This window comes from Oncorhynchus kisutch, linkage group LG17, assembly GCF_002021735.2.
Source record: "Oncorhynchus kisutch isolate 150728-3 linkage group LG17, Okis_V2, whole genome shotgun sequence".
Classification (NCBI taxonomy): Eukaryota; Metazoa; Chordata; class Actinopteri; order Salmoniformes; family Salmonidae; genus Oncorhynchus; species Oncorhynchus kisutch.
This window is the reverse complement of record NC_034190.2, coordinates 65,470,316-65,491,299: the sequence shown is the minus strand read 5'-3', so window position 1 is coordinate 65,491,299 and position 20,984 is coordinate 65,470,316. Positions and strand designations below refer to the sequence as shown.

Genomic DNA, 20,984 nt, shown 5'->3' with positions numbered 1-20,984 from the left:
GTCTTGTCCTGTATCCTCTTCACTTAAAATATATAGGCCTACATTGTGAGACTAACAAAAGCTAGACTAATGTATAGATCTATTACACATAGTTTATCCTTGGCTTATTGCAGCTCTTTCCCAGTTTCTCCCAATTGTCACTGACGTTATCAAATGTTTACAAAGCCTGGATATGTACTCCTCTTTCCATTTTATTTTTGCTCTACGTTACATCCAGACCATCCATAAAAAGTCCATAAACTCGCTAAGATATATACAAGTTTACTTTATGGACAGTAAAATCAAGCAACACAAATATTCAGTCTTTTAACAAGTGTGTGAAACCTTTAACAGTCAAAATTACATTTAAATTTTTTTATTTTCATCAGTAGTTTATATTCTGGATTTCTTCAGAATTCACCATGGCAATTCCCCAAAGAAACTGTTAATAGTAAGCAGGGTTGCCATGTTTGAAACAGTGCAATGTATTTTAATCAAATGCATTATTACAGTTGAAGTCAGAAGTTTACATACACTTAGGTTGGAGTCATTAAAACTTGTTTTTCAACCACTCCACAAATGTCTTGTTAACAAACTATAATTTTGTCAAGTCGGTTAGGACATCTACTTTGTGCATGACACCAATTTTTCCAACAATTGTTTAGTTTATTTCACTGTATCACAATTCCAGTGGGTCAGAAGTTTACATACACTAGGTTGACTGCCTTTAAACAGCTTGGAAAATTCCAGAAAATGATGTCATGGCTTTAGAAGCTTCTGATAGGCTAATTAACATCATTTAAAGTCAATAGGAGGTGTACCTGTGGATGTATTTCAAAGACTACCTTCAAACTCAGTGCCTCTTCGCTTGACATCATGGGAAGATCAAAAGAAATCAGCCAAGACCTCAGAAAACAAATTGTAGACCTCCACAAGTCTGGTTCATCCTTGGGAGCCAATTCCAAAACGCCTGAAGGTACCACGTTCATCTGTACAAATAATAGTACGCAAGTATAAACACCATGGGACCACGCAGCCGTCACACTGCTCAGGAAGGAGACGCTGTCTCCTAGAGATTAACGTACTTTGGTGCGAAAAGTGCAAATCAATCCCAGAACAGCAGCAAAGGAACTTGTGAAGATGCTGGAGGAAACAGGTACAAAAGTATCTATAGCCACAGTAAAAATGAGTCCTATAGCGACATAACCTGAAAGGCCGCTCAGCAAGGAAGAAACCACTGCTCCAAAACAGCCAGAAAAAAGCCAGACTACGGTTTGCAACCACACATGGGGACATGTGCGGTTGAGTGTATGTCAACTTCTGACCCACTGGGAATGTGATGAAAGAAATAAAAGCTGAAATGAATAATTCTCTACTATTATTCTGACATTTCACATTCTTAAAATAAAGTGGTGATCCTAACGGACCTAAAACAGGGAATTTTTACTTGGATTAAATGTCAGGAAATGTGAAAAACTGAGTTTAAATGTATTTTGCTGAGGTGTATGTAAACTTCCAACTGTATATGTTTAATGTGCATGGGAATTAAATCATAGACTTTATAAATAGTGGAGCGTAATATGTAGCAGTTCGCATTCAGGAGAAAGTCAACTATTCATGTCAAAAGTTTCAATTCCACATTAAAATAAATGTAAATACCTGATGTACAATGCGTGTACAAAACATTATGAACACCTGCTCTTTCCATGACATCGACTGACCAGGTGAAAGCTACGATCCCTTATTGATGTCACTTGTTAAATCCACTTCAAATCAGTGTAGATGAAGGGAAGGAGACAGGTTAAAGAATGATTTTTAAGCCTTGGATTGTGTTGTGTATGGACATGTATTGTGGATGTGTGCCTTTCATAAGGTGAATTGGCAAGACAAAAGATTTAAGTGCCTTTGAATGGGGTATGGGAGTAGGTGCCAGGTGCACCAGTGTGTCAAGAACTGCAGCGCTGCAGAGTTCTTTACACTCAACAGTTTCCCGTGTATATCAAGAATGGTCCACCACCCAAAAGACATCCAGCCAACTTGACACAACTGTGGGAAGCATTTGAGTCAACATGGGCCAGCATCCCGGTGAAACGCTTGCGACACATTGCAGAGTCCATGCCCCGGCGAATTGAGGCTGTTCTGAGAAGTTGCAACTCAATATTAGGAAGGTGTTGTTAATGCTTTGTATACACAGTGTATGTTTAAATTCTTATCAAGAGGATTCCAACATACTGTACATATACTGATAAGATGATTGCTTTCAATGGTAGACTTCATCCTTCTCATCCTAAATACATGACATTCACAAATGCAAGGAGGAAAGGAGGGTAACTTAGAGCACATATAATTCAAGGATGAATCACTGGTCACATATTTCTTTAAAAATATGGGTGGCTGAGGTTTCCTGAGTACTGTATACAGTCAGGCCTATGGTATTCTTCAAAAGAGATTCTTCTGCTAGAAGAACAATCCTCCTGGTGCCCTGTCTTCCCAACAGGACATTTTTAGGGCAGTAGTCACAGCTAAATAGTGGAGAGGAGTGGGTGGGGTAGGGGGAGGTTGGTTGACTAGTTACATTCATTTGCCATCTCTTCTCTCTATATACATCCTCCTTCTGATTTCACCACCTTTTCATCATAACATACAGTATCTGTATGATGACGAGGAGGAGGTATTGTTTTGGTTGCTTTCATAATGGCATTCAAAGTGCCACAAACAGGGAAACAAAACAGCAACTTAAGAAATCAAATTGATTGATTGCATACCTTCTGTGTATTACATTTAATAGTGAGGGATATAGTAACCTAATTTTACACCACTAAAACTAGTAGTACAACGGTAAGCATCTCACCCAAGGTCAAGGCTTTGCTAATCTCACTGGAAACAATAGACATTTAAGGCAAATGTAACACCAGTGTCTTGTTTGGATGGATGGATGGCACCATCTTAGTTTCAGTAACGCCCACATTATGACACACACAAACACAGTAAAAAAATGTTTAAAAAAAACTTGAATAAATAATCTCAAATAAATAAATGTCCACCAGTAGTTAGCCAACGTCGTGGTTTAGGGTATGTCGCAGCTTTCGAGCACAGGGGCATGGTATCAGAGGTTCACAATCACATAATAACCAACCTCCTCTTAGCTTAAAGGCTGACGCTGTACAAAGTAAATGCTCCAACAGAGATGATGACTGAGGAGGAGCATGATGCCAAATGCATGACAGGCTCCATGCTTTTCCTAAAACCCCTTTATGTTGAATGACTGACAAATCTGGCATCTCAAGGGTTAACTCCACTGATCTGTATGATGTCACAGATCTATGTCCTGCTCAAACACACTCATGCATGGGTATCTTTCATCAACAGGGGTCTTTGCTGCTGGTATGATCGTGCCCAACCCTTCACCACCTGCAGACACAAAGTCACATACTAGATTTCAGATAATCTGACTGTAACCTGAGTTTTTCTTCATTACTGTTGTATATGGCATGCATTTGAAATAAACACTGTGTGCAAATACCTTAAGTGACGCACAATGTGTGCCTAAAGATGACTTGACTTACACCAGAGTTGGAAACAAGCTCCAACAGATCCAGCTAGGGGAGTTTTACCCACGCGTCCGCCACGCAATTCATACCGAACAGAAACTTAAAGTGATATCAAGTCAGGTGACCAGACTCTCTGGGAGTTAGATAGAAAGGCGTCCGACGCGCGGGCAGGATGCTCCGAATTATTATTCACATATAAGCGAGGGTACATAGTCGTACCGCATCTCCGCAAAATAAACCTACCTTTACATTTTAGTCATTTAGCAGACACACTTATCCGGTTGACCAAGTTCTCAAATGTCTACATTCGTTTATATCTTCATTCATAAAAGATTTTTAAAATGCAGCACTTTCAGAACTGATCTTTAATTTTTTTACAAAGATGAAGCTCCATTTGATACTACTACATTACATAAAAAGGCCTTTATTTATACGGGGCCAACGTTGCCATCTAGTGTTTGTAAAAGTGCCACATAGGGAAGGAACTCATGTTACTGTAGCCTATCAATTAATTCAAAGACGAGGGTGAAATCATACCTTAGTATCTTCCTCTTTCCACAGCATTTCCTGTTCAACTTCATGTAATTCTTCAGAGGGGTCGTAAGTATAGACTGGAAGCAACTGGTGCCGAAGCCTGTCAATTCTGAAACACACAATAGGAAAGGAGTATACCGTAACATGGTGACCAATGCAAGAATACAATTTTACGCTTTAACCACTAGGCTACCCTGCCGCCCCAGGGAATGAAAGCTCTGTAACGAACATTTCTATGTGAATTTGGCCAGGTCACCCAAAAAGTTACATAATGTAGCTTTAATAAGTAACCATACACCTGCTGAGAGCAATAAGGAAGAGAATACAAGGAAGTTACCTTCTCTTCTTGCGCACATACAGCACCTGCAATAAAAAAGATGACTAGTTTAGCTGGTTCAAATAAAATACAGGAGATGTTATGTGGTCATTTTAAAGGTTATTAAATCAAAAGCTTTAGCTCATCAAAGTAGTACTTCTTAACTGTATCACTGTAGGCCAACATGTGATGTTCCTGTTAGCCACTCACCACAGCTGCAGCTATCCCGATGAAGGTGATCAGGAAGAATGGTACCAACAATGAGCTGACTGCCACATCCCTGTCTATGGGGGCAGGGGGCTGAGTAGTGCTGTTCATTGCATATGTGTGGGTAGAGGGTGAGTCAGGGGCTGCTAGGCTGTCCCTGCCAAGCTTCGGAAGCAGCAAATCACTAGTCGGATTGACAAGTTAGGCGGTAGCAGTCCTCTCCCAGTTGTTTTTTCCTCATCCTTGTCGCTCATGTGACTTCCACATGGTTTCTCCCCTTTCACTAATCAGTGTGAAATATGCCTGAGAGGACCAAAAGACAAAACAAGTAGAAATCACATGGTTAGGCATACGAGAAAGAGGAAAAATGGATGAGAAATGTTCACCCAAATTTGATACAGATAGATCAAAGTGCACAGAGTAAATAGTTTCACTAATAGCTAGCTATGATGGCAAACTTTTTTATGGAGGCCTCTAATCTGCTTTCTAGCCACCGTTTCCACATGAAACGGTAATAGTAGAGAGCATGACCTATAATAGAAGTCACATTTTTGGATGTGTCCTACATTTTTACCTAGTAGTCATGTGGTCCACACAACAATGTCCATATTATTCACATGTGTGGGCCCGGGTATGTGTGGGCCCGGGTAAAATGCTGCTCAGGTTGGACTATCTGATTTAGCAAACTAATACTCAAATTTCTAGCTAAATTATTACAAATAATTGTAAAAGATTCAGATGTATCTTATGTGCGCAGCACCCAGGCCGAGGCACGTGAATAGCATACATCAAATATGCTGGCCACCACTACACTTGGTTGTATGATAGCTTTGGGTGGCCAAAACCGTGTAGGTCAAACGGGGCTTAACCCGATATTTGGTAACCTAGTAACTAGCTGTATTACTTGGCTCGTTAAAGTTGCTACGCAAACAATGTCATGCATCGTGTGTTTAGCTTGCTGAATTGAACAGCTCCAGCTAACGTTGTCACAGACCAACTTGGTAGCACAGCTTTTGGATTATGCAGCTCAATTTATTTTGCACTTTGGCGTATTGCAAGTGTCTTAGAAGAGTACCACTGCGGATAACCATATTGCTAGCTCTAGATTATTTGTCCAATTTACCTTAAATCAGGAAAGTGATTGTAATGAACACTCACCGAACGTTGCTCCTCTTTCACTCTGCAGCTAACCAGGAAGAAAACATAATAGCCCTTTGATTGACAAGCCAATTCATGAAAGCAGGGAATGGGAGACGGAGGAATGCAGCCAATGAAGCGTCTCTGGAACAGACAGAAGCTGAGTGCTATGCACCTGATGCGTCGGGACGTGTCGCCAAACTCATACTGTACACCATTTATTAAGGACTGTCATATCAATTTACCAAATACTCGTTGGTATTTTAATAGGCCTATTGTATGGAGGAAGAGGTAGTCCGTGCAGTGAGAGGGTTGACTTACAGCATTTCCCTCCTTCCATGAATGCAGAAAGATGGAATTGCAATTACATTATTTCTCAGAGCAACTCTTTTCCGCATCCCTCTCCCTCCATTGGGCTCTGCACCACCAATCCCTTCCCCTCACTAGGCCCTCGAAAACATAGCTCATGTAAACAGATGACTCTATATCTGGCACATAGGCAGCCAGTTCAATATGAAGTTCAATACCAAGAACTGCAGGCAGACACAATGAGAGAAGGCCCAGGGCAGATAATGGACCACGCTTGGTCAAATTGGGGGGGGGGGGGGGGAACAAACACGTACAGTGTGAACCATAGACTAAGAAGACCATGGTGACTTATAGTAAACGTAATAAAAAAGATGAGTCCTTGCTCAGGTATGGAGAGGATGGACAAAGTAAAGAGCAATCATATTTGGCACTGAGAAAGTTTGTACTGGTGGGAGACCTCTACTCATGTTGAGATTAAATCATCTTTGTACTTGTGGTTCTATGTAAACCTACATTAAGGCATGGGCATTTACTGTACATCGACTGGTTGCTCTGCTGTTTATGCATGATTTGAACCTAGAACATTTAGATTATTTGGGCAGTTATAAAGACCCTATCTACAGCGGAGTAAGAGCATGAACTCTGGAAAAAAAGAGATATGTTTATTCAATCTATAATAAAAAAAAAAAAAGAAATGTGTTTACATTAATCATACCTGCTATTTCAATCATTTACAATGTTTTGTTCAAGGACAGGGTCCTCTAAGTCACATACTGGTAAGTAAGCAGTAGATAAGAATGTGTAGTAAAGCTATAAAGAACTGTAATAAAGATGTTTGATGAGACAAGAATGAATATGGCAAATTATTGTGAAAAAAAAAGGCATGAAAAGTCATTGTTCAAAATTATCTTAACCCACCCCCTCTCTTTCTGTCTATTTTTCTCTCTTTCTCTCTCTTTCTGTAGTTGGGTCTGTGAGTGGGAATCCGGTGTGGGTAAGTTGTGCAGCAGCCTCCAGAAATCCTCATTCCAGGAACTGTCATTCAATCGGCTCAACAAATACACACACAGACTCACTCAGAAACACCTCTGCATTAGTGAAATACCATATTACTACAGCATAAGCCTTCTCTGTGCACACTCACAGCATTTTTCTGCAATGATGTAAGCTACTAGGGGGAGATTGTTTTTGTACAATAATCAATGAATGTCCACAATGAAATTAAAGGAAAAATCTGAGACACTCCACAAACACTCTGTGGTTGAACTGGAGTCAAACAGAAACAGGCTTAATCATTCTGGGAAAGGTTAAAAAAAACTCCCCCCACTCCCTGCAACACACGCTCTCTCTCAGTTTCTATGGTTTCCTCAAAGAGCACTGCATTTTCCCTGTCTTTATTTTCCTAGAAAGAGCGGTGAGCTCAAGCTGAGCTGAGTCAACATCAAGGGATTAAGCAAAATATGGTTAAAATGCACTTTTGCTATTCTCAATCATTCTCAAGTGGCAGATACAGAAACAGTTATAAAATAGGCAGTTATCAAATTTCTATGGCTTATCTAAAAAAAATGTTTCACTTTAGCTTCTGTCACACATGAAAACAGATCAATGCCATATCCCAATGGCTCTGCAAAATGGTTGCAAATACCATAAGAGGCTCATTTACACTGTACATACGGAGATGTAGGAGGATTTTGGAAGTATTTTTTGCTAATTTCAAGAGATGGTTATTTCAGAATCTCGATGATCTATAAAGGAACCCACATTTAGACCTGAAATTGAGTAACACAATGACAGTCTTAAAAAACAACTAAAAGTGTAATCAGCTGAAACTACACAACCTTGATAATGACCAAGTTACACTGCAGGATTAAGAGAAAATGGGAATGGATAGGACACTCAGATCAGCCACCTTTGCAGCATAAAGACATAAAGACACTATAAGACAACTAAGGCAAGACGATGGTCTGGAATCCATCATCAATCAAATTCAATCCAATTTATTTATAAAGCCCTTTTCACATCAGCATAAAAATCCCCCATAATAAAAGCCATGGTACATCAGGTGAATTGGTTGAATACTGTATAGTGTTTTTAATTAATGTGGTCCATTATACAATAATCGTTCTTTAATACTGTTTATAGAACAATAACAAAGCTTTTATCTATTCCCCTTTGTCATGTTCTTCTAACTGTTATTTATTTCAACATTCCATTTCAGTACTCTCAATTGTTAATTTAGTTTAACTAACCTAAGATGGTGATAGGTAGGTGAATTTTCCCTCTGAAACATAGCAGTTAACAGCGTTGGGCCAGTAACCAAAAGGCTGCTGGTTCAAATCCCAGAGCCGACTAGGTGAAAAATCTGTCAATGATCCCTAGAACAGGGCACTTAACCCTAATTGCTCCTGTAAGTCGCTCTGGATAAGAGCATCTGCTAAAGGACTCAAGTATAAATGTAAAAATACACGTAGGGATTTGCTAAATGATCATCTAGGAACCAGCATGTATACAGCTGAGAGCCAATTTTCAACACAACATTAGGACATTGATCATTGATGTCCAATTAAAGTCTAATTCAGGAATATCAAAACATCAGATAAGCATTTCCTACAGCACAAAAGGGTATTCCAGCAAGAAGTCATGTAGCCACCCTGGCAAGGGTAAGTCCTGGTGACAGCGAGAATGCTGGTTAATAGTGACGCGGCAAAAGTGCTGGAGACTAGGGAAAACTTTATGGAGGGGGCAGATGAGCTTGAGCTGCAGAGTTCTCTCTACAGGGGGCGGATGGTTTGCTCCTCCTGTTTCCTTTTGAGCTCTGAGTCTCTCCTTTTAACTGACCAGAAGCTTGGCAAGGCACCAGATCTACAGCCCCCTCAACCCTCCGCATTCGTGGCCATGACACAATCACAGGGTCGAAGCCAAACATGCCAGTGCCATGCTCTATGTGGAGGTGTGTGGGGCCAAGGCTGGTCTTCACAGACAGGGTGAGGAGGTAGCCCTGGTAGGAGCTGTCCCGCAACAGGAAAGTCCCCTCTGGAGCTTTAATCAGAACTTGTTTAGCCTGAGTAGCTGTCAGGGGGCCCCAGTACCAGCCTGAAGAACACCGAGAGAGGGGAGCATAAGCAAGAGGGAGAGGGACATGAAGAATATGGAGAATATTAGATTCATAAGTGTGCAATACGTTTAGGCTGTCAAATATTCTTTACATAATGTCATCTGAATTTAAATGTTAGGCTACATTCATGTCAGATATAGCAGGCTATAAAGTTTCAATTCTGCTTATTTAAAAAAAATACATTTCAATCTGTTGTAATTCAATGTAGTCTGAATATTCTAATAAAATGGAAAATGTGTTCAGAGTCCTTACACGGCAACTGAAATAGTCCATTAATCGAAATGTCGGCCTACAATAATGAAAATATGCTAACCTGACTCCCGAAGATGAGACATGGCTCTTTGCAACAGTGCGACATCCTCTCTTAGTCTTGACGCACTTTGACATGACTCCAGCTTGCAGTCCTTTAGCCGGATTGCGTTGAGGTATTTGTCAGGGGCACTGGTCGGTATAATCATTGTGCATGACAGCAATGGAACACTTGAGGATTTGACCGTCCAATGGTTCTCAATTTGTTTGTTGACCTAAGGTCTGGTAGGAGACACTGTCTGCTATTTCAGACACGCACTGAGAACGCAAACAGACACACAAATCATCTAAAGAGCAAGTATTCATTTTGTTACGTTACAGCCTTATTCTAAAATTGATTAAATAATTGTTTTCCTCAATCTACATACAATACCCCATAATGACAAAGCAAAAATATGTTTTTAGAAATGTTAGCAAATGTAAAAAAAAAAATTCAACAGATACCTCATTTACATAAGTATTCAGACCCTTTGCTATGAGACTCGAATTTGAGATCAAGTGCATCCTGTTTCCACTGATCATTCTTGCGATGTTTCTACAACTTGATTGGAGTTCACCTGAGACAAATTCAATTGATTGGACATGATTTGGAAAGGCACACACCTGTCTATATAAGGTCCCACTGTTGACAGTGCATGTCAAAGCAAAAACCAAGCCATGAGGTCGAAGGAATTGTCCATAGAGCTCCGAGACAGGATTGTGTCGAGGCACAGATCTGGGGAAAGGTACCAAAAAATGTCTGCAGCATTGAAGGTCCCCAAGAAGACATTGGCCTTTATCATTCTTCAATGGAAGAAGTTTGGAACCACCAAGACTTACCCTAGAGCTGACCGCACTGAGCAATCGGGGGAGAAGGGCCTTAGTCAGGGAGGTGACCAAGAACCCGATGGTTACTCTGACAGAGCTCCAGAGTTCCTCTGTGAATATGGGAGAACCTTCCAGATGGACAACCATCTCTGCAGCACTCCACCAATCAGGCTTTTATGGTAGAGTGGCCAGACGGAAGACAATCCTCGGTAAAAGACACATGACAGCCCGCTTGGAGTTTGCCAAAAGGCACCTAAAGACTCTCTGACCACGAGAAACAAGATTCTCTGGTCTGATGAAACCAAGATTGAAGTCTTTGTCCTGAATGCCAATTGTCACGTCTGGAGGAAACCTGGCACCATCCCCATGGTGAAGCATGGGGGTGGCGGCATCATGCTGTGGGGATGTTTTTCAGCGGTAGGGACTGGGAGACTAGTCAGGATCGAGGGAAAGCACAGAGAGATCCTTGATGGAAACCTGCTCCAAAGCGCTCAGGACCTCAGACTGGGGCGAAGGTTCACCTTCCAACAGGACAACAACCCTAAGCACACAGCAAAGACAACGCATGAGTGGCTTCGGGTCAATTCTCTGGATGTCCTTGAGTGGCCCAGCCAGAGCCCGGACTTGAACCTGATCGAACATCTCTGGAGAGACCTGAAAATAGCTGTGCCATCCAACCTGACAGAGCTTGAGAGGATCTGTCGAGAAGAATAGGAGAAGCTCCCCAAATACTGTTGTGCCAAGCTTGTCGCATCATACCCAATAAGACTCAGGGCTGTAATCGCTGACAAAGGTGCTTCAACAAAGTAGTGAGTAAAAGGTCTGAATACTTATGTAAATGTGATATTTACATTAACAGTGGCTTGCAAAAGTATTCACCCCTTGGCATTTTTCCTATTTTGTTGCCTTACAATCTGGAATTAAAATAGATTTTCTGGGGGTTTTGCCATTTGATTTACACAACATGCCACTTTGAAGATAAAAAACATGTTTTATTGTGAGACAAACAAGAAATAAGACAAAAAAACAGAAACCTTAAGCATGCATAACTATTACTGGACACTCTTCCGTAAAGCCCAGCTCTCTGGAGTGTACGGCTTAAAGTGGTCCTATGGACAGATACTCCAAAGTGGGTGAATACATATGCACGCACCACTTTTCAGGTTTTTTTTTTCAATAATTTTTTGAAACAAGTAAAAAATATATATATATTTCACTTCACCAATTTGGACTATTTTGTGTATGTCCATTACATGAAATCCAAATAAAAATCTATTTAAATTACAGGTTGTAATGCAACAAAATAGGAAAAACGCCAAAGGGGATGAATACTTTTGCAAGGCACTGTATATAAATTTGCAGAAATGTCTAAAAACCTATTTTTGCTTTGTCATTATGGGGTATTGTGTGTAGATTGTGGGAATTAAAAAAAATCCATTTTAGAATAAGGCTGTAACGTAAACAAAATGTTGGAAAAAAATTGTGAACACTTTCTGAATGCACTGTGAATTCCGGATAATTACTAATATAAAAATTATATAAAAGAATTTCAAAAGCTAGACACTGACGCCTAGCCATAATACATGTGTTATTATCACTCCATGATTTGAAAAATGTGCGTTGTTGAATAGCCTACAGTGCCTTCAGAAAGTATTGACCCCTTGACTTTTTCCACATTTTGTTGTTACAGCCTGAATTTAAAATGGATTAAATTGTGATTTTTTTTGTCACTGGCCTACACACAATACCCCATAATGTCAAAGTGGAACTATGTATTTCGACATTTTTACAAATTAATTAAAAATGAAAAGCTGAAATGTCATGAGTCAATAATTATTCAACCGCTTTATGGCAAGCTTAAATAAGTTCAGGAGTAAAAGTTTGCTTAACAAGTCGCATAATAAGTTGCATGGACTGTGTGCATTAAGTGTTTAACATGATTTTTGAATGACTACCTCATCTCTGTACCCCACACAAACAACTATCTGTAACGTTCCTCAGTCGAGCAGTGAATTTCAAACACATATTCAACCACAAAGACCAGGGAGGTTTTCTAATGCCTCTCAAAGAAGGGCAGACATTGAATATCCCTTTGATCATAGTGAAGTTATTAAATACACTTTGGATGGTGTATGAATACACCCAGTCACTACAAAAATACAGGCGTCCTTCCGAACTCAGTTGCCGGAGAGGAAGGAAACCGCTTGGGGATTTTACCATGAGGCCAATGGTGACTTTAAAACAGTTACAGAGTTTAATGGCTGTGATAGGAGAAAATTGAGGATCGATCAACATTTAAGTTACTCCACAATACTAACCTAATTGACAGTGTGAAAAGAAGTAAGCCTGTACAGAATAAAAATATTCCAAAACATGCGTCCTGTTTGCAGCAAGGCACTAATGTAGTACTGCAAAAGAAAATATGGCAAAGCAATTAACGTTTTGTCCTAAACACAAAATGTTATGTTTGGGGCAAATCCAATACAACACATTACTGAGTACCACTCTCCATATCATCAAACATAGTGGTGGCTGCATCATGTTATGACTATGCTTGTAATCGTTAAGGACTGGGGTGTTTTTAAGGATAAAGAAATTAACGGTTTCCAACAGACACTGTGAGATTAATCCACCTTTCAGCAGGACAATAACCTAAAACACAAGCCAAATCTACACTGGAGTTGTTTACCAATAAGACAGTGAATTTTCCTCTTAGAGACTTAGCCAGGAAGACTCACATGTGTAATCACTGCCAAAGGTGATTCTAACATGTATTGACTCAGGGGGTTGAATACTTATCTAATCAAGATATTAGTGTTTTATTTTTCATAAATGTTTTACAAATGTAAAAAAAAAAATCTGCTTTAACATTAGAGTAGTGTGTAGTTCTTTGACAAAATGTTAATTAAATCAATTTGAATCCCACTTTGTAAAAACTAAATGTGGAAAAAGTCAAGGGGTGTGAATACTTCCTAAAGGCACTGTACACGCATCCTACATGTGTCCTAATAATTCCACTCACTATATTGAATAGTATGGTCGTTGGACAAATCTTAGACTAAACCTGTAGTCTTATATATCGGCATTTGAAAGTGTGCTATTTCTCACCTACTAAGTGCGTTCTTGGAAGACCCCAAAGGGCAAACCCAATATTTTTTTTTATAACTAACTAAATCTCATTGTTCTGTGGTTCAACCCTTGAAATAGCCTACTCAGGAGATCTTCTCTAACTCCTAGAACCAAATGACAACTTTATCACGTTTTTCACAGTTTCAACGTTTCACAATTTTACATGAAAATTTACCTAGGCTCTATATCGCCTACATCGTCAATTGGCCATATAGAACATGCTTACGAATACACTAATGAATATGCTGAGTAAAGTGTGATGGGATTGAACTGGAGAAGTATTCGTGTTAATGCTGCAAACAAAAGATTGTGCTGAATCTCAACTCACGTCTCCTTGAGGCATGTTTATTCATAATTAAAACATTATTTGTTAATTTGCCAGATCCCTTTAATTTCAGTAGGCTATAATGATATTCTTATTTCAGGGTAATAGGTCTATACCATAGGCTATTTTGTGCTTGTATATAGAGGATAAACACGACTTGGAAGCCAGTGCGGGGAGCCATATGAGGATGGGCTCATTGTAATGGCTGGAATGGAGTATTCTAATGGAGTAGAACATGTGGTGTCCGTAGGTTGATACGTTCCATTTATGCCATTCAAGACAATACAATGAGCCTGTCCTCCTATAACTCCTCCTTGTCATATTATTTATATTATATTATATTACAAAACCCTCCTTTTATTGCCTACTTGCTTTTTTTCTATAGCCTTTATGAAGAAAAAAAACATTCTAAAAAATTAATGCCAAATTCAAGGTTGATAAATTCCAACGTTGGCGTGGATTTTAACGTACAGTACAATCATATCTATGCATAAAATATATCCGTGGTAGAGGCGTCACTACAGACCTGGTTCGATTCCAGGCTGTATCACAACCAGCCGTGATTGGGAGTCCCACAGGGCTGCGCCCAGCGTCGTCCTGGTTAGGCCGTCATTGTAAATAATAATTTGTTCTTAACTGACTTATCTAGTTAAATTAAATAAAGAAGGCGGATGATGGAGAGGGGGTAGGGGGAAACCGGGTGCGGCTCCTGGACTCAGAATATAATACAAACCAGGTAAAACGAGACCAACCAGAAACATCACAACTGCGTTTATACTGTACGCTTATTCTCAAATATTGAAACGTGAATACCGAAATGTGTAGCCTAGGCTACGTTCGACTATTCTATCTCCGGTGGTGCGTAATTTACGCAGCTTTTTAATAATGGCGTCTGTACGAGAGATGCGACCAGGTCTTCAAAAATGAAGCGAAGAAGAAGTCTATTCTAGAAATTTCGATATTTATACAGGGTTTCAGTAAGTGGGCTGTGAACGTCTTCCAGTGATTTTGTTCACTTTTTTCTTTTTTGAGACCCCGAAATGATGAAGATCAAATCGAATCAAACGCGGACATATGACGGGGATGGCTACAAGAAGCGCGCCGCCTGTCTGTGCTTCAGAAACGAGAGTGAGGAGGAGGTAAGTCCGAGGCTAGAGTGGTGTGGTGGAACGGGCCTTGTGAATAAACAGTTTGCCACGTTGCCAGCAGATAGTCTGGGGGTAGCGATTCCGAATGAAGAGAAGAGGGCGAGTTGTCAACGAAAGGCATATATTTGGTGGCGAGAAGGCCTAAATAGAATTGCTGGCAACAAGATCACCGGCGGTTGCCATGTTTTTGTGTCAAATACTATTACAATTCTCAAACTGACATTAACCGTAGACGCCTAGATTAAATGTAATTGTATTTCCCCAGAGTTGTTAGTGAGTTTATGCAATGCAGTTTCCATGTAGTTTTGGGCCATTGCAACAAATTCTGCAATGTGTGCATATCATCAAAGGAGTGGGCCAACAAAAAATGTAAAGCATGGCGCAAATGCATCCATGACATGCCTTGTGCAAATAGAGTACCACAGTATGAGTCATAATACCCATAAAACCTAGTGGTCAAACAAGGAAATGGTTCCAATCGTTTTTCCACCATTAATTTATCTCATATGAGATTTTAGAAACACTTAAAATAAGGGCTGTGTTTCGTGTATGCTTACCCTTGTGTGACGTTTTGATGATACAAATTTACATCTCTTGGACAAGGTGAAATGTATCAATATATTCGCCTGTGTTTCCCCCACCAAACAAATGAAACGCTAATTAGCTGCGAATGTGGCTATCATAAAGAACTACAAATGTCATGATGACCTGATTGAGACTGCTCCAAAAATAAGAATCTCTGGATTGACTATCTAATGTTAGCTAAATGTAGTCATGAAGAAACTGGCTACATTTCTTTAAATTGACAATTCTGTGAACTGTCTTGTGCAAAATTTAAATTGACACAATGCCTGTTAGCAAAGGTGGCAGCTGGAGATGACTTGCAGGGATTTGTAGTCTTGCTTGATGTCTACTTTGATGCTAATTGGCATTTTCGAATCTGAGAGTAAATGTAGCTGAAATATATTGATAAAAGTCACCTTGTCTGAGAGATGTACCTGGTTATCAAAACATCATGCCAGGGTAAGCCTACTTGAGCCTACAGCCCTTATTTTAAGTGTTTCTAAAATTCCCTATGGGAAAATGAAAGATGGAAAAAATTATTGGAACCATGGAAAAAATTATTGGAACCATTTCCCTGTTTGACTGAGGTTTTTTTGTGGGTATTATAACACCTGGGGGCTCAAGTGCTTGATTTCTGTTATAGGCCTATATTAGTGCTCAAGTAATGGTATTCAATTAGAGCAACTCAATCTTGTGACGGTAGGGGCATATTATCTGAATTGAAATAACTGTCAATCCTACAGGTGTTGTTGGTGAGTAGTATCCGGCATCCAGGCAAGTGGATCGTCCCTGGTGGAGGGATGGAGCCGGAGGAAGAGCCCAACGTTGCTGCTGTTCGAGAGGTGTGTGAAGAGGTAGGCTGAATTACTTGTCAACTTGACTTGTGCATTCAGAGTTTTTATTAAGCAAGGAGCTCATGGGAAGTATAATTTCACTTCTGCACAGGTGGCCTTTAAATGCTTTGGTTTAGGCTTATTAATCTGATCCGATTTCCCCAAACATCCTGTCCTTCAGCAAAATTTTCTAGAAGGGTTACGCTCATGCTAAAGTGTTGCCTAAAGCTCTTAAGGAGGGTATATAATGTATTTCCCTTCTCCCTAACTGAAGTTAGCGTTTTCTCTTATAACAAATGAGATCTTCCAGTCATCTTAAGTTTATTGCTTTCCATTAAGTGTATTCAGCCTCTTTTGTGAGTTCCTTGTGATTGATATTGAGCTCATTTATCAGTGAAACACAATCTGATGCATTGTTGTCTTTGCAAAATGTTCTTGCAGGATTGTTTTTTTGTTGTTGATGTACCAAGTTTATACCCGTTACCTTAGCAGCCCTTATTTCATGCCTGAAAAATCTATGCGTTCTTTGAGTCTAGATGTTCCTCTATGGAAGCTATGGACTAAATGGTGATGGAGGAGCCTCTTGATTGAGAGTCCATGTTTATAAATAGAGTAAAACTGTAACCTGAAGAAGAAAGTACTACGATGACGCCATGTTAATAGGAACTGATCTCGCCCTCTCCTTCATGACCATACACAACCATGGCCTTCCCCCCCACCCCGTGACTGAAAATGGCATCAATTCTCAGAATCCCCAGGTCTCATCGGGTGAAAATGCAAAAACATTATCACAAGTGCCCTGCTTTTACTAAGAATGATTTTTTTTCTTCTGCTGTTTCATTTCCACTGGCCATGTCTTTTCAGGCTGGTGTCAAGGGGACATTGGGGCGTCTACTAGGAATTTTCGAGGTGAGATGAAAAAATGGAAGATTTTACATAATCCACTTTTTTAATGTCTGTGTGGTTGTCTTTAAACTTGGTGGGAGGAACTGCTCATTTATTTCCACTGTTTGCCTCCTAACCTTGAGCACTGACAATTTCTCGATTTACTCAGAACACAGACAGGAAGCACAGAACATATGTCTATGTCCTCATCGTTACAGAGATGTTGGAAGACTGGGAGGACTCTGTGAATATTGGTATGTTGTTTCTAGTTTTTTGTGGTGTTTGTGAACGCTGCGATGACTGGAGAATAATTTTTGTTATCAAATTGATTCATTGACACATGGATTAGCCAGTAGATCCTATTACTATTGTAGATCCTTCATAGTTTCAGTCCTTAGTTCATCTAGACTAAACCTGTTTGTTTTTGTTGTTTCCCTTCCTGACTCCCCTTTGGTCTTTATCCCTCTGTTGACAGGGAGAAAAAGGGAATGGTTTAATATAGAGGATGCCAGAAGAGTGTTGCAGTGCCACAAGCCTGTGCAGGCCTCGTACTTTGAGGCCCTACAACAGGGCAGCCTGAGCAGCAACGGGACACCCCTGGTGACCACGATAGGGGGAGAAGAGCACTCCCCTACCTACAATATCAACCAGAGCTCCAGATCGAGTATAAGATAACTAAAACACAAACTCCTGGAGACTTCTCCATCTTTTACCTGCTTCTTTTTCTTACTTAATCCTGCTCCTACTACTTTTTTCTTTTTTTATATCTTCAAAATATCAACAGAAATGTTTGCCTTGCCAGCCTTCTTGTGCCAGAGTGGAGGTACAGACTTGACAAGTGTTGGGCGAAGAAGATATAACACTTTGTAATTCAAATGTTTTTTGTTGTTGTTGCTTTTTACTAGTGATTGCATGAGATATTCCCAAACTCTTGTCCTCCTTTACCTCGGTTCCTCTCTCATAAATCTGAGGTTTGACGAATGAAACTTTCTGCTTTGGCGACGTAAAGTATTGGTATAGAATGTGTTTACAGAAGAAAACAGGCTTTCCAGGGTCTTGTTTTGCAAACACTACTTGAAGTTGCCACACCCCTTTTTATATGGCATTCATAAGAATGACAACCTCTCACCATATACCGTGACAGATCATTAGTGTAATACCTACTCCCAACGGTGTTAAGAGTTATAAAGTATGAGTCTATTTCTGTGTGACATTTTCTATTGTTGCTTTTTTTCATATATTTCCTAATCCCCTAAGAATGAATGGCTTTAGGTTAGATAGGCTTGTGGGAAAGTTTCTTGTTTTGCATGTGTGGTAAAGCTACATGGGTGTGTCTTGTGTGACGCAAATTGTAGGAATGGAATTATCTGGTACAAACAGTCTCCCTTTGTATTACATTGTGAAGGTAGCACAAGCTTTGGTGTTTTGAAAGAAAAGCTTTGATAAGGGTCTGACAAAAAAAAACTTCTCCCACAGTAGCTTGGGCCTTTAACCACACTGGGGGACATCTAACCAGAACATTGAAATCTAAGTCATCTGCTGTCTCACATCTTGTCAGACTATGAAGATGATTTATTGATTGGTTTTATAATTCAATGACCAGAAAGACAGAGAATTGTGCATGTTCTCTGATCCTCAGGGGAAAGGAACAAGAACCCAGACTAGTCTTTTGAATCTGGTTGTGTATCAGGAGGTGGGGAGTAATGTCGTTAGGTGTTTGTGCTTGAATAGTAAGGCTAATTTAAAATGGCACTAGGAAGATTATGCCACTGCTGCATAACATGTGGACCCCACTCTAGACCCCACTCATTGTTATGGTTTCCACTTTATTTGATAATCTTATATCAATTTACTTTGTTAATATTCATATTTATTTTCTTATGTTATGGTGATTGATTGCAGATGACGGACATTTATCAGTCTGTACTAATAGCCTTTCTGTGTGTGTATTGTGTAAGTTGAGGGCTGATTGGTGTGTATTTGCGTGTGTGTGACTATGGATGCATTTAGACAGGCAGCACAATTCAGATTTTTTTTTTCTCTCACTAATTGGTCTTTTGACCAATCACAGATCTTTTTCAGAGTTGATCTGATTGGTCAAAAGACCAATTTGTGGAAAAAGATCAGAATTGGGCTGTCAGTCAAAATGCAGCCAGTGTGTGGTGCAGGAAAAGAGGTTGCACAACCTGAGATGCAATGCCAAGGTAAATCACCTGCATGTTGGTGAGTACATTTACACTCATGATTTCATCAATTCTAAATTGTATTCCTAACAAATGTTTACACTGTGATGTAGTTCTGCATTTTCCCTTAAATTAACACTGGACTTGTTTTTTGTCAGTGAGATTTGTTTTTTGTTTCTTGAAAAATACTTTTAACAGGTCTTAATATATTGTCTACTTTTGGTATGTTCATTGGTTGTTCAAATTAATCATTTAAATATTTTAAATGCCGTATTTCTGACGAATGGATGGATGCCGAGTCTCAGAACCATAGTTATTCTGGCCCTGTCAGGACTTGGGAACAAATAACTGGGATTGGTAGATATGTTAATGAGCTATAGTCTGTCAATGCAGAGAGCAAACTCTCCTACTGACCCTGGAGTTTGGTACTGTCGTTTGCTCGTCTCCCTGGCCCACAAATGAATGTGTAGATTCTTCTTCGCTCACACTTGTCATCTTGTAGTTGCTAGCTGGTTTTGATGAAGTACCTACTCCTGAGACCTCTGTGCTAAACAGCTCAAAACCCTGATGGGCTAGGTATGTGATCATTTCAATTACGTTTCAGGCCCACCAAGTTACCCTGCCAAGAACAAACAATGTAAGGTGTCATGTTGTCCATGGTGTGAAAAACCGTCTGGCTCTGGCAGAACAGCTTGTGCCACTGAGCATTTAGGCAAGTATTTGGATATTCTTGCTGAGCTGCATTGGTCCAAATTTACACATTGACCCAACAGATCTGGTACAAAGAGCTGTTCAGTTTTCAGCCTCCTTTTGTTCATCTTTGAACGGTCTCTTGCCAATGTTTAAGTTTTATACAGCCTCTTAACCTTTATGGCCCTAGCCCTGTGGTATCTTGAATCCTCAGTTGGCTAGTTTTGCCTAGCTGCATTGCATTTCCTTCAGTTGGTTATGCAACATTTATGTATTAGTAACTGCCTATCATGTGGAGTTTTGGTCCCTTTCAACATTGACCCTGAACATAAGAATGTGACGTTTGCATGTGAACTGCATTTTAATTTCTTTTGACAACTTGCCTATGGCACATGTAAAAATAGAAAGGGTTAGGCCTACTCATGGTATAATATAATCATAATATCGCACCAGGACGTAATGACATACATGGCTTTATTTCCCCACTATAGGGCCAGTAGGAATTTCATTATTTTCCTCAGTATGCCAATGTCTTGAAGCCTGTCATGAGGTTGTGCCATGTACTGGCTATGGGTCATCTAACCAGGTGATGGTAGTTATCGCAGTGTTTCCCCCATTCTTGACTACTTCAGTTTACTGGTAAGGTTAAGGGTCTTAACAGGATAAATCAAATGAGATGATATTTCTTGAAGACTGGTGTTCAGAAATTGTTAGTCTTACGTGCAATGGTCCAGACAGGCATTTGTTCATTGTTCAATTGGCCTTGCAATTATATGGCTAAACATCTCCATGTTGTCAACTCAGATTTCTTCAATGGGTACAAAGTGTAAGCCTGAATGTAAAATGAATTGTGCCAATTAATAAAAACACCAGTATTTCAGTTCTCTTTTCTTTGAGTTTCTTTCAGCTGATGGAGCAATTCGTTCGTAAATTAACCTACTTTGAAAATAAGCTTAGTCATTA

The 20,984-nt window shown here is 39.8% G+C and overlaps 3 protein-coding genes across 4 annotated transcripts; 1 reads left to right on the top strand and 2 right to left on the bottom strand.

The window, feature by feature from the left end:
- Window positions 1-171: 171 nt before the first annotated feature.
- LOC109908117 (small integral membrane protein 29) lies at window positions 172-5,875 on the bottom strand. Its single transcript, XM_020506597.2, has 5 exons — window positions 5,746-5,875; window positions 4,591-4,890; window positions 4,402-4,427; window positions 4,068-4,173; window positions 172-3,390 (listed from the first exon to the last, which is right to left on the bottom strand). The coding sequence occupies exons 2-5, from the start codon at window positions 4,696-4,698 to the stop codon at window positions 3,322-3,324; spliced, it is 309 nt and encodes a 102-aa protein (XP_020362186.1). The 5' UTR covers window positions 4,699-4,890; window positions 5,746-5,875; the 3' UTR covers window positions 172-3,321.
- Window positions 5,876-8,103: 2,228 nt separating this feature from the next.
- LOC109907021 (cytokine-inducible SH2-containing protein-like) lies at window positions 8,104-9,776 on the bottom strand. The gene is made up of 2 exons (XM_031794375.1): window positions 9,462-9,776; window positions 8,104-9,126 (listed from the first exon to the last, which is right to left on the bottom strand). Exons 1-2 carry the CDS (start codon window positions 9,604-9,606, stop codon window positions 8,765-8,767), a joined length of 507 nt encoding a protein of 168 aa, XP_031650235.1. The 5' UTR covers window positions 9,607-9,776; the 3' UTR covers window positions 8,104-8,764.
- Window positions 9,777-14,434: 4,658 nt separating this feature from the next.
- LOC109908112 (diphosphoinositol polyphosphate phosphohydrolase 1-like) lies at window positions 14,435-20,901 on the top strand. Of its 2 annotated transcripts, none has more exons than XM_020506592.2 (5): window positions 14,435-14,857; window positions 16,174-16,284; window positions 17,128-17,172; window positions 17,318-17,402; window positions 17,624-20,901. In XM_020506592.2, the coding sequence occupies exons 1-5, from the start codon at window positions 14,759-14,761 to the stop codon at window positions 17,821-17,823; spliced, it is 540 nt and encodes a 179-aa protein (XP_020362181.1). In that variant the 5' UTR covers window positions 14,435-14,758; the 3' UTR covers window positions 17,824-20,901. The 2 variants fall into 2 exon arrangements, with proteins under 2 accessions (XP_020362181.1, XP_020362182.1); XM_020506593.2 differs by having other exon boundaries at window positions 14,574-14,857; window positions 16,174-16,272.
- Window positions 20,902-20,984: the final 83 nt, after the last annotated feature.

Coding starts and splice junctions, on each gene's coding strand:
- LOC109908117 (XM_020506597.2), bottom strand. CDS start 4,698: ATGAACAGCACTACTCAGCCCCCTGCCCCCATAGACAGGGATGTGGCA. Junction 4,428..4,590: donor TCGGGATAGCTGCAGCTGTG/GTGAGTGGCTAA, acceptor TTTTTATTGCAG/GTGCTGTATGTGCGCAAGAA. Junction 3,391..4,067: donor GGAAAGAGGAAGATACTAAG/GTATGATTTCAC, acceptor TTGTGTCTGCAG/GTGGTGAAGGGTTGGGCACG.
- LOC109907021 (XM_031794375.1), bottom strand. CDS start 9,606: ATGATTATACCGACCAGTGCCCCTGACAAATACCTCAACGCAATCCGG. Junction 9,127..9,461: donor GTCTCATCTTCGGGAGTCAG/GTTAGCATATTT, acceptor GGTGTTCTTCAG/GCTGGTACTGGGGCCCCCTG.
- LOC109908112 (XM_020506592.2), top strand. CDS start 14,759: ATGATGAAGATCAAATCGAATCAAACGCGGACATATGACGGGGATGGC. Junction 14,858..16,173: donor GAAACGAGAGTGAGGAGGAG/GTAAGTCCGAGG, acceptor TCAATCCTACAG/GTGTTGTTGGTGAGTAGTAT. Junction 17,403..17,623: donor GGAGGACTCTGTGAATATTG/GTATGTTGTTTC, acceptor CTCTGTTGACAG/GGAGAAAAAGGGAATGGTTT.